We start from the raw sequence: 12,242 nt of genomic DNA, 5'->3' as shown, positions 1-12,242 counted from the left end.
AAGGAGCCGGAGGACAAGAACATGGATAAATGAGAAGGAGGCAGTAAAGAACTGTGCAGGTGAAAGATATGTGTGTGTGTGTGTGTGCACGCGCGCGCGCATGTAAATACTGTGTTTGCACTTAGCATACAAAGCAGCCTCTGCCGCCCTCCCTGGCTACTTTGCTGCATTTTCAGTGTTTTAACTTTTTTGCATCCCAGGGGAAAATGTTTGCTTGGGTGGGTGTCCCTTAGTTGGTGGCAGGGCAGGGTCCAGGAGGTGGTTGAGTGAGAGAGATTAAGCTTGCTGGCTTAGTGAGTGTGTGTGGGTTGCACCTGGTTTGATGTGCAAAGATCTGAGTAGTGGCCTCTGCCTCCCTCCCCACCTCCCTTACCAGTGGAGAGACCACCGCTTCTATCTTATGGATAAAAAGAATTATTCTACCACCTCTCTGTGTGTGTATTTTTTATATTGTTTTAGGCAACTTAGTGTGCAGCAGCCAAGGCCAGCACTTTGTAGGCTCTCTAAGTTGTAGGCTCTCTAAGTTACTTTTAAAAAGTGTAATTGTAGTGATTACTTTTGAGTTACAGTAAAGTAATCAATTCCTTTTAGAACAATTGTAACTGTAATGGTAATTTATTCCTTTTCGGGGCCATGTAACAGTAATTGTAATGTTTTTAAAAGTAATCTTCCAAGCTCTGCCTTCTCCTATTTGCATTGTGTTTCCTTTGCATTGAAATTAATGGTGTGGAATAACATAGTTACAGAAAATGCCACCACAGTAGACAGCAAGACACATACTGTAATGTTTTTATCGGAAGCCAAACTGCAGCAGAACAGAAACAGTGCTGTATGCCATTAACATTTGTTGGAACTAAAATCGATTTATGGATTAGTCCCTATTGACAGGGGCAATGTACATATTTAGATTCCTTCATACCTGTGATGATGATGAAGGATTGCATTCCTGTTGCAGACTGTTTCCATCAAAACCAGCATGAGATTTCTTTTCCCCCTCATGCCTTTGGTCAAGAACCAAGAAGTTCTGATTGCGTGATCGATACAGGAGTGATGTTTAGAGCTGGATGCTCAGCAGGTTTCCCCTGTCCGGAAGCATTGTTAGCTTTCTTGTACCAAGGGAACTGATACATTTACCCTAACTGTCCCAATCACCCCTGTAAGCTAAGCCAGAACCTGGCACTCAATTTAGCTGTTGCTTAAAAAAAAAAAGTAAGCCTGATTGGGTGAAAATGAAGCACAATGGGAGCTAGCCAAGTCCCACCTCCTCCCAGCTTGAAATAGAACAGTAAACAAAATGGAAATCAAGATTCATAATATGGCCAGTGAGAACCAGTGTGGTGCAGTGGTTAAGGTGTTGGACTATGACCTGGGAGACCAGGGTTCGAATCCCCACAGAGCCATGAAGCTCACTGGGTGACCTTGGGCCAGTCATTGCCTCTCAGCCTCAGAGGAAGGCAATGGTAAATCACCTCTGAATACCGCTTACCATGAAAACCCTATTCATAGGGTCACCATTAGTCGGAATCGACTTGAAGGCAGTCCATTTCCATTTTCCAATATGGCCAGTCTTAGGGTCTTCTTATTTCTTCCCTTCTCTCTCTCTCCCTGCCTCCCCCAACGGAAAACTACCTTCTTCTGAGGAAAAAGGCATAACTCACCCCAGTCTCTCTTTTCAACCTTTTTCTCCTCTTGGTTTGACTCTTCTTTGCCTGACTGGTTATACAAATTCTTGTTCATCCCAGGGGTCCACTTTTATTCCAAGGACCATTAAACCAGCATACACCATAGGCTCAGCCATCTGTGTCATCCAAGAAGCTCACTGAGTGACCCTGGGCAAGTCACCATCTTTTAGCCTAACCTACCTCACAGGGTAGTTGTTAGGATAGAATTGGGTGGTTGATCAATTGATCTCCTTTGCACTGGATTGTGCCTTATGCATTTTGTAGTTGATGACTGCAGCAGCCAGAGATGAACTGCATGGGTGAACCAGCTGCCACAAGCTATAAACACTGGAGCTAGGACTGCCAGATTGCCCCCCTCCCATGTTTTTCCAATGGTGTCAGCAAACAGAGGCAACTGACAGCAGCTGAGGGTAAAAAACAAGTGATGTCTAGGAATGGGGTAACCTGTCCTCTGGGTGTATAAAATTTATTTTTTTAATGGCAGAGTTGGTGTCTATTGATTGTAAATAGCTGCTTCACAGCTTGTGGCAAGGCTGGTGTGTAAGCAGAGGTCAAGGGATGGCAGGGAAGGGAAATTAGCAGAGCATAATCAGAAGCCATTGTGGGCTAAATAGATGGTTAAAATAAGTGGGAAAGTTCTAAACTCACGTTCTTTGCAAAAATGACTGCAAAGATACAATGAAGAACTCGCTCTGTGTACAACTAGCCAGCAGACTTTGCAAAACCTTTAAACACCATGAAAATGCACCCCTGTTGACCTAGGAAACTGCCCAGCGAGGAAACGTCTAGATGTTCAGTAAAAATAACAGGTGTTCCTCAAGCAGTGCATGAAGGAGCATGTGTTGAACATTACCAAAAAAAAACCACCTGCAGCCATGGGCACGCTGGTGGCAAACTATGGAAGTTTTCCACAAGGAAGAGGAATGGAGGAGATGGTATTACTTCCTCCGTCCCCTCAGAAATGGTCTTGGCTTCCAGTAATCATTGGGCCTACTACTGCCCCCCCCCATGTTGGGAATAGGTTTTGAGCTGGTGAACCCACTGTTTAGCCTCACTGGAACATCAGGTATTATTATATAAGAAACAACTATGATCAGTCTCCCACTTCATCTTCAGCATCTGAAATTAGTGAGAAAGGAATGCTTCAGCACAATTTAGCTGTGGCCAACTACCATTAATGTCACTGGGCCTTTGATGCAAACATGTGGATGATAGTGTCATACGGTTTAGTCACCAGATCACACTGGACTGAGGCATTGTGTTTTTGTGTCTCCTTAGTTCTTGTTGAAGAGATTACAACATTCTTGTCTAGCGTCCTGGCTCGTGTTTTCTCTAAGCCTTCCATGCTAGCAAATAACACCCAAAAGTGTTCCAAGTCAAACAATGTAACTCCTAGGCAGACTTGAGGCCTAGTGCTGAACAACACCCCAAATGCCACACACTCTGTTTCAATCCATTGTCTCCTTGCAAGGAGTAAGACCACAGGTCGAAGCTGCCAATTTGCCTTTATTTGTTAATTGGTTTGTTTTAAGCCATTTAGTACAAGAGGCTAGGAAGAAAGGGAGGTTGGTTCATATCGGAAAAAAGAATGCAGCACATCAGGGGCAATGAGGAACCGTTTGCCTTTAGAAACACAGGCACAGACAGACAGACATATGTGGCAGTAACAGCTTCACAGCATCAGAGGATGGGGGACTCCCCCCCACACACACCAACACCCTTTGATGTCAGGTCCTGGGAGACATCACACAAAGGAAACAATAGGAAGCAACCCTTCAGCATGTACATGGCTGCAGCCAAATGAGGTGGCAGAACAAAGCCACAAGTTGGGGGTATCACTGTCAAATGCGTCCCCATGAAATGCAAGAAGATACATCAGGGAGAAACAGACTGTTTGTGCTACTCTCTCTCTATAGCAATTTTTATATTACAGTGGCCAGATGCAATGCAAGAGGCTGTGCATGGCAAGCTACACCTACTCAAAGTTCCTCTTCAACACAACTCTTAAAGGTGCAGGAGGCCTGTCCTCTTCTGCACCTGGCCACCCTATTTTTTATGTAGGGGACTATTCAAAATTGTTATTCCCCCCCCCCCACACACATATATAATCCATAGTGATACAGTCCATTACACCATGTGAGAACTGGGTTGTGAACCATCCATCCAGAGTACTTTCTACTGATGGGCAGTATAGAAATGTTGTAATAAATAATAAATAAACGCCCTTTCATTCTGCTGCAGATTGGGACTGTGTCAAAGCAGGCCACATTCAGTCTCCTGACAATGTACAAGTGACTAGCAAGAAACCAGTGCCAATTAGTCTCCCTGGTTGGAAATCATCTTCAGGGCTGTACAACACATATTTCAAGGCACAGTGGTCTGCCCTGAAACTGCACCTGCATCTACAATCTGATCGCCCAGAATGTCAGAAATACAATACGTACCATGACTTCCAGTATAAGATATATATTTTAGGATTTTCCTGTCAACGTCCAGAATTTGGTTATAATCACATGGGAATACTGGCAGACTCAGACAAATGCTGTGAATGCCTGGAACACGCCTAAATATGGCAGCATTTGCCTGCATGTCTGAAACGTGCATAAATCTACATTTGTATTCAAGCATTCTCAAAACCCACCTCAGGTTATCAGCATTTACATGTGAAAATTGGACATTCCCCAAATATTGGACATTCAGGCTGCACTCCTAAGGCTGCAAGTGTGTGTTGGGGATGAGGGGGAACTGAAGATAATTATTTGGCCTGATCCAGACTGGGCTGATGCAGGCAGAATGAAAATGAAATGGGAGGAGCTCCTCTGTCCTTCTCTGGTTTTGTGCTTTTTAAACTATTTCCTTTCAGTGGGAAGGAATAAAAGATAGTAAACTACACCAGCACCTGGCCTGGCATAGGGTATTCTTTTCCTTAGGTATGGTTTCCCTTAGTTGACCCCTAGCACGCCCCACAGTTTGATGTCGGAGCTCTGACATTGATAGAGTAAGGGCTGCCGAATTTTCCATGGCAACAAGGAGCAGGGGTACGCCATTGGATGTCCCTCTCCAGGGCCACATCCTCACCATACATTTAAAGCACTATTATACCACTTTAATAGTCATGGTATCCCCCAAAGCATTCTGGGAACTGTAATTTGTGAAGGGTGCTCAGAATTGTTAGGAGACCCTTGATTCCCCTCACAGAGTCACAGTTCCCAAAGTTCCCTGGGAATAAGGATGGACTGTTAGAACAACTCTGGGAATTGCAGCTCTGTGAGGGGAATCAGGAGTCTCCTAAAAAGTCTCAACACCCTTAACTTACTAAATTTCCCAGGATTCTTTGGGGGAAGCCTGTTTAAAGTGGTATAATAGTGCTTTAAATGTAAGGTACAAAACTCTCCACCCTTGGAAAGGGAGATCAGATGCTTCCTACGTTCCTTGGGATGGCCTCCCATGGGCCACAGGATTGTTTTGCCCATATAACAAATAAATACACAGCAAAAACTCCCAAAGAGCTTCCACCTCAACACAGAGCAAGACCATGGGTTTGAGTTCCAACGTTATTTTTTACATGGATCTTTAGGCACACTTTTTTCTGAGCGTACCTCCACGTCTTTGCAAAGCAACATGAGAAGCAGCTTTCAACAATCTGTTTCCCTGAAAAGCCAGGGAATATAAGAGGGTGGAGAATCTGGGGTAGTCTGGAGGTCATGACCACAGCAGTATACGAAAATATACATGGCAAGATTAGTGACATTTTCTGCCATTAAAACAAAAGGCTGAATGGACCTTTTCCATGGGTTGGTCAGTCCTGGATCCAAAACTCTTAAGTCGGGGCACTTATTCAATGCTGAGAAGAACCATGTTGGGGCTGGAGATTTCAGAGTTATGTGCATATCCTTTTAAAACATATATGAATATCATTTGCATTAAGGTAGCCGATGCCTGGTAATGGTAGAAGATGATCTGGATCTCAGCACAAGAGAATGCCAGCCAGCTGGGGTGGCCAAGATCCACGTTTGCATAATCCCAAACCTCATGGGGGATTCAGACCTTCCGAAATCATGCGGAGGGTTTCGAAAAGGTGAGCTTAAGGCTACAGTCCTATGTGCACATACTCAGGTGTCTGTCCCATTGAACTAAGTGGGACTGACTTCCAAGTAAACCTGCACTAGGACTGGACTGTTAAAAAAAATGGGCATGCTCCAAGCACTTTTGAGGTAGCATTGATTTCAATGGGGGAGAGTTAACCATGTGCTTGGCTTTCTCTGACTGAAATCAACAGGACCCAAGTATGCTTAAAATTTGTCTGTATTGTGCTCAGATATATATATATATATTCCCCAAAGATGTGGGATAGGAATCACCATAAATGCTTTTCTTTCTTTCCTTCTTTTAAAAAAAGAAAAGAAATCTGACATCATGAGGATTCTAAAAGAAGCCTAAAGGCAATGGAGGCTGGTCCATTAGAGCAAGTGGGGCACTGCCCCACCAACCACAGTCTTGATTTCTCCAAGGCAGTCTGGCTGTCTGCTTCCTCCTCCTTCATTTCGGTTTTGCCCTTGTAGAACTCAGCAAGGAGAGGGACCAAAGTAGGATGAGTTGGCTTCACCTTCCATTGGCTCTAAGTCTACCTACTTTTGGCCTCCTTGCCATCCACCCTACCAGTCCCAATGGGCATCAGCCACCACTGCCTACAGGCCAAATAAAAGTGCTTTGGAGGAGGGGCGTGCCCCACGGGACTCGCTTCTTATCACCCTTGCCCTCATGTCAGGGTGTGCTTGATCAGATCAGTGGGGAGTGCCTGCTCAAGGGGAATAAGGCATAGGATCCCCCTCCCTCCTTCCCCTCTCCCTGCCCCACATACCTAAAATACTGTCCCATGAAATATATACAAACACCTTCTCTCTCTCTTTCTCTCTCTCACACACACCCCAAAGCCCACATCAATTCCAGATGAGAAAACCCAAGTACCAAACAGACATGGATACCCAATTCTATGTCCTCCAGAGCACATACAAACCTGTTGCCCAAGCACACACATATAAAGCATCCCATGCCAGAAACACATGCACCTGACCCACCCTACACCCTTAAGAAAACAAAACCCAAAGCCCACACACACACACACATATACAAGACCCTCCAATCCTAAGGAAACTCACAAATGCATTACCAGCCTTCCCCCACCCCAATCCTACCTCCCTGAACCTTCCGCACACGCCCATGTCTGCCCAGCTCAAAAGCCACAAACCAACCCATGGTCTAGTAACAGGAAGCAGGAGGGTGCAGGTGAGTCTGATTGCACAACTCGAATGGAACGCACGAACCCTCTGGCACATATGTTAGAAACCAGGAGTCTTGCGCCTTACTGTCTTGCCAAGAACTGGCTTAATTGCTGGGAAAGCAGGAGAAAGGGGATCGGTGGGTGCTGTTAATGTTTTAATTGGGTTAAAACAATGGTTATAAAAGTTAGAATTCATCCTCGCTGCAAATACTTGAAGAAAAAAAAATTTTTAAGGGGAATAGTGCCGTTAATCCCCACCCTTCAAAGAACCTGTGATATCACCTGGTGATGTAATATGATAGCATAGCAAAGCCAACAATGCCCCACTGTGTCAGCTCTGCACACTGCATCTCCATGAGCAGAGCTCCTGGTAACATTCAGATCCCATAGACAACAGCTGCTGGTGATGTCTTGGGGACAGCATTACCAAAGTAAACCAGGTGATGTCATCTGGGGTGGGGTTCAGCCGTATCATGGTGCCTGTTGCACTGGGGCTGAACAACCTCCTCCGAGGATGGCAGGAATCCATTGCTGGCACTAGGAATGGGGGGAAGAGATGCAACATGGAGGATAACATAAACAGGAGGCAATGCAATTGATAGAGCCGTCATGGCGTCGGAGAGGCTAAAACGATGCAATCAAAGGCTCTGCTGTGATGTCATGCCAGTCTTCTCATGCGGGACATCGTGCAGGAGCCAGAGCTGCCTTTCAGAGATTCATGTGCTCTCAAAACAGCCACAGATAGGTCCTCAAATGAGGCAAGCGCAGCAGCCAATGAGGAGCCTGGACATGATGTCACTGTGACTTATAGTGAGATATTCTCCTTTCCACACCAACATTTTTTTCCACAGCAAAGAGTACCACAACATAATTCCATAAACACCGGCAGGGAAGAGAAGGGGGCAGCAACCCGGAGCCCAGCCCCGAGAATCCAAGGTGCGCATCCATGGGGAGCGGCCTCTCAGCAGTAGCTGTGGGTCTGGCCCTCTGTGTACACGGTCCAACTGGGCCCTAGGTAGCACCCGGGTGGAGACCCCTCCCTCCTTTCCACATTGCCATACTGCTGAGGGGATTCATCCAGCTTCTGCAGAGACGATGGGGGTGCCGATGCCTGGCTCCCTGGGCGGGCAGGGGGTCCATCGTAGGTGATGATGGGCTCTGGGCCATAGGGGGGGCGGCCCCAACAGGCAGAGGGTGGTCGGTAGAACTGCAACAAAGTACGACTGCATGGCAAAACATCCATGAGCTGGCGGTACTGCCCAGTGGGTGGATATCCCCAGCCGAGCCTCTGCTTCTGAGGCAACGGAGGTCTGGGGTGGTGCGACAGGGGCTGGGCAGCTCCGGGGTCAGAATGACTGCGGGGGTGTGTGGCTTCAGGTGGCGGGGAGGGAGTCGGGGTGATGGAGGGGGGATCAGGGAAGGGTACATTGACATAGATGGGCTCTTGCCGGGTCGCCACGGGAGGTGTCGGTTGGGGGTGCATCCGGGGGTTCTTTAAGATGGGTTGCAGGGAGGATGGGGCTGGAGGGAGAAGGGGCTGGCGCCATGGCCTCTCAAATACCCCATAGGAGGCATTGAAGGTGGCCAAGTACTCAGGGGGCGGGCAGGATGGCCAGGGCCGTGCCATTCCTGGGTAAGCGGGAGGCTCCCCCACAATCTCGTAATAGAGATTCTCATGCTCCAGCTGGGGAGGCGGGGTCCCGTTGACCCCCACCCGAGAGGAGAGCGAAAAGCGGCTGTGATGCCGGAGCGGGTGATCTGGGAGGTAGGATTGGAAAGGCGGGCTCCTGCCTTTGAGAGGCAAGTGGCTGGGGGTAATGGGGAAATGAGGAGGTGGAGGAGGCTTAGGAGGGGCAGGAGACTGGCTGGTTAAGGGGTAGGGGTCTTGAGGCTGGTGAGGGGCAGGATACGGGACTGACAGGGGAGGCGGTTGGTGGGGAAAACTGTAGGCACCTGGTGAGGCAGGAGACTGGGAGGACAGGTGGTAGGGGTCCGAAAAGGAATGTGCCTGAGCGTCTCTCTGGGTGAGGTCAGCAAGGACCCTCCGGTAGGGGGAAAAGGAGTCTGAACTACTCAGGGGGGACCCCTGGCTGAGCGGCACCTGTAGAAAGGCAAAGCAAGGCAGATGAATAGCAGGGACTAGTAACACATACGCAACCCATGCCTCCTTCATAGGAGATCATAGGATCTCTAACCTTGCCCCCCCTTCTGTCTCCTAATCCACCCCACCCTCTACTGTGGTAGCAAAAACAGTGGCTATGTTCATAGTACTAAAGCTGATTGCTCCTCTCTCGCCCTGACCTGGAGACAGCCCAAGACATGTTGGTCTTCGGGACAGAAAATGCTAATGGTGACACCTGGCATGGTGTTAAAAATTAATGGTGAGCCTAAATGCCCCTCTGCGAAATTTTCACATGATCAGGCATACCACTCACACCCAGAAAAACTGTTGTTTTTTGGACAGGGGAGGATTTGAGAAAGGTTTTTTTTGAAAGGGGGGGCTTAATGTACTTTGTAGGACAAGGTGATTTTAGGATGTCGCTTTTGTTTGTTCCCCTCTGCTGTAGCCTGCCAAGTTCTCCAGGTGGCATACATGGCTGTCCCCCTCCCCATTTTATCCTCACAACAACCCTGTGAGGTAGGTTAGCTGTCGACTGAGCCCAAGGTCACTCAGTGAAATTCATGGCTGAGTGGGTATTTGAACCCTGGTGTCACAGCTTGGATAGCTCCTTGAAAGTTCGGACTAAAACCTGGAGCAGATTCCACTGCCCCACTGACATAGAGCCACCAGCTGCCACTGCCTCCAGGCCTCTCTATCCATCCCTCAGAATTTTCCCCAGGCCACATATCCCACTAGCCCTGCTTCACACCCAGAGTGTTTTTGCCTATCTGGAATATGCCCTTGACCTCTGGTCATGCCTCTGGCTTGTCCAGATGGAGGATGGGGAGGGGTGTGTGAATGTGTTGCACCACCCACTTTTGCCTCTGGCACTGCCCACCACCAGCATGTGGCCCTTGGAAGGTTGTCCAAAAGCAGATGTGGCCCTTGGGCTGAAAAGGTTTCCCCATTACCCCAGCCACGGATTTCCAAGATGTTTCTCCTGCCCTTTCTCAGGTTTCAAGATGATTTATTTTTGTTCCTTGTGCAAATGTCTGCAAAGAACCGGGATGAAAACATCAGCCCAGCTCTGTTGAAGAGCACGCCATACGCAATGTCTGGAATAATGTGCTCCCTTTTAGAAGTCACCCTTCCCTAGCCCTTCCTGAACTTGCAAGCCCTCACCTGATTTCCTGCCTGGCGGTTGCGGCACTGGCTGCCCACACTCCTGCCCCTAGCCTGACCTTGCAGTGACGGGGGGCCAGGGGCCTTGGGACTGGGGCGCACTATGGAGTAGAGTGCCCGTGCTCCACTCGTTGGCTCTCCTGCCTTGCACTCCAGCGACAAGGAGCGTCGGAAATGCGTCCGGGGTTCCCTCTGCCCGAGACCGGCCTGCTGCCGCTTCTGCTGCAGGACTGCCTGGTGTGCGCTCTCGGCCAGCACCAGCGCCATCAGCCGAGCTGGGTTTTTGGGGGGAGGAGGGGGTGGGATATGTCGCAGCACAGACAACACCCCAGGGGATGTGGGAGCCGCTTCAGCCTTTGGACCTGGATAAGAAAAAAAAGGGAAAGAGAGAAAGAAAGATGAGAGCCAGCCCTGCCATTACGGAAGGTGAAGCAACTTTCCCGGGAAAGAGTACAAGGAAAAGCACAACAGAAAGACTGAAAATTGGTTGTTGCTCCTATTCTGGACAGGAACCCAGGGTGCTCCCTATATATCAGGGTCAGGGAACGTATGGCCTTCCAGATCTTCTTGGACCACAACTCCCACCCAGAGCTTGGAAAAGTTACTTTTTTGAACTACAACTCCCATCAGCCCAGTCCAGTGGCCATGCTGGCTGGGACTGATGGGAGTTGTAGTTCAAAAAAAGTAACTTTTCCAAGCTCTGCTCCCACCATCCCTCTCCATCGGCCGTGCAGACTGATGGGAGTTAGAGTCCAACAAATCTGGAGGGCCACAAATTCCCATACGTGATGTAGATATTCAGCACATGAATCATTTCTACACTACAAGGGAAGATGCTTTTGCTTTATACAACACCAGCTGTCAATGATGGTTGTGGTTTTGGGGCATGGGATGAAGGGCTCGTCTCCAATCAGTCCCCTTCACCTCTGTCTCTGTATGAAGAATTTGTGACTGAATGTGCTTGTTTCCTGTTCCTTCTCTATCCCTTTTTGCTTTTGTTTCGTGTCTGGTTATAAGGCCGTGGGTTTATATGCTCCAAGCTGGCTGGAGCTGATGAGAGTTGTGTTCCAAAACATCTGGAGGGTGCCAAGTTAGTAAAGGCTATACTACGACAACAAGGACAACACGTACTACTATGAAGCGGCGGCAGCAAAGGGTACTTACTGAGTGGTGACTTGCGGCCTTTGGCTTGTGTGATCTTGCAACGGACTTCGCGTTCACAGCTGTCACTGAGCTGTCCGCCAGCAGCACAAAGCAGCATGGAGATCATATGCGGCGGAGAGGTGTGCACGTTCAGCCCCCTGGCCTCGCCACCAGTGAACATTTCCAGTACCTTCTCGGGGAGAGAGACAGGCAATGGCTCCAATGTGTCCTTGCCGATTGTGGGGGGGGAGCAGGGCGAGAGAGTCCCCACTGGGCTTGGCGGCCCAGAGTCGTCCGAGAGCGAGGGCCGCTGAGCAGGAGGGCTGCACTGGAAGGTCAGTGGGTCAAAGTCCAAGCCACGAAGGCCGGGGGGGCTTAACTCCAGCTCTGAGTCCAGCTCTGAGTCACCTTCCAGCCAGGAGGAACGACGCCGTGCAGCTACATCTCCTTCCCCAGCAGCCAGGCCCTCGCCATGGCCTGACACAGAGGAACCCAGAGAAGAGCAGGAGTGGCCCGGCTTGAGGGTCGGGAAGGCGTCGCTGCTGGAGTGTGGACGTCGTAGGCAGGGGAGCTTGGGGAGGCCTGGGGCACAGATTCGAGAAAGAAAAGAAACCCACATAGGTCAAGATTGTACAGAGTGCAGACTGGTGGCTCCAATGTCAGTGGGGCAATGAATCTACTCCGGGTTTTAATCCTTTAACTTTCAAGGAACTGTCCAAGCTGCTGAACCTAGTTTGGGGATAGGATTCAGCACCTTTGACAGCTCCTTGAACGTTCAGACTGTGGCTGTGAGCACACTCATGATAAGCCTGTGGGTTTGACTGGGAGTTGTGGTTGCCTACAGCAAAGTGTT

The 12,242-nt window shown here is 48.9% G+C and overlaps 1 protein-coding gene across 3 annotated transcripts in view; it reads right to left on the bottom strand.

Moving 5' to 3' along the window:
• Positions 1–3,181: 3,181 nt before the first annotated feature.
• ARHGAP33 (Rho GTPase activating protein 33) overlaps positions 3,182–12,242 on the bottom strand; it is a 65,688-nt gene continuing 56,627 nt past the window's right edge. For all 3 annotated transcript variants that reach the window (XM_061596865.1, XM_061596864.1, XM_061596867.1), the window contains 3 exons: positions 11,411–11,971; positions 10,247–10,608; positions 3,182–9,064 (listed from right to left, as the gene is read on the bottom strand). In XM_061596865.1, coding sequence (XP_061452849.1) covers positions 7,925–9,064; positions 10,247–10,608; positions 11,411–11,971 — 2,063 coding nt within the window. In that variant the 3' untranslated portion in view covers positions 3,182–7,924. The remainder of the gene's footprint in view (positions 9,065–10,246; positions 10,609–11,410; positions 11,972–12,242) is intronic.

The sequence above is a fragment of the Rhineura floridana genome, chromosome 15 (assembly GCF_030035675.1).
Source record: "Rhineura floridana isolate rRhiFlo1 chromosome 15, rRhiFlo1.hap2, whole genome shotgun sequence".
Lineage (NCBI taxonomy): Eukaryota > Metazoa > Chordata > Lepidosauria > Squamata > Rhineuridae > Rhineura > Rhineura floridana.
Note: the sequence above shows the minus strand (reverse complement) of the source record. Positions and strands in the feature narration are given on the sequence as shown.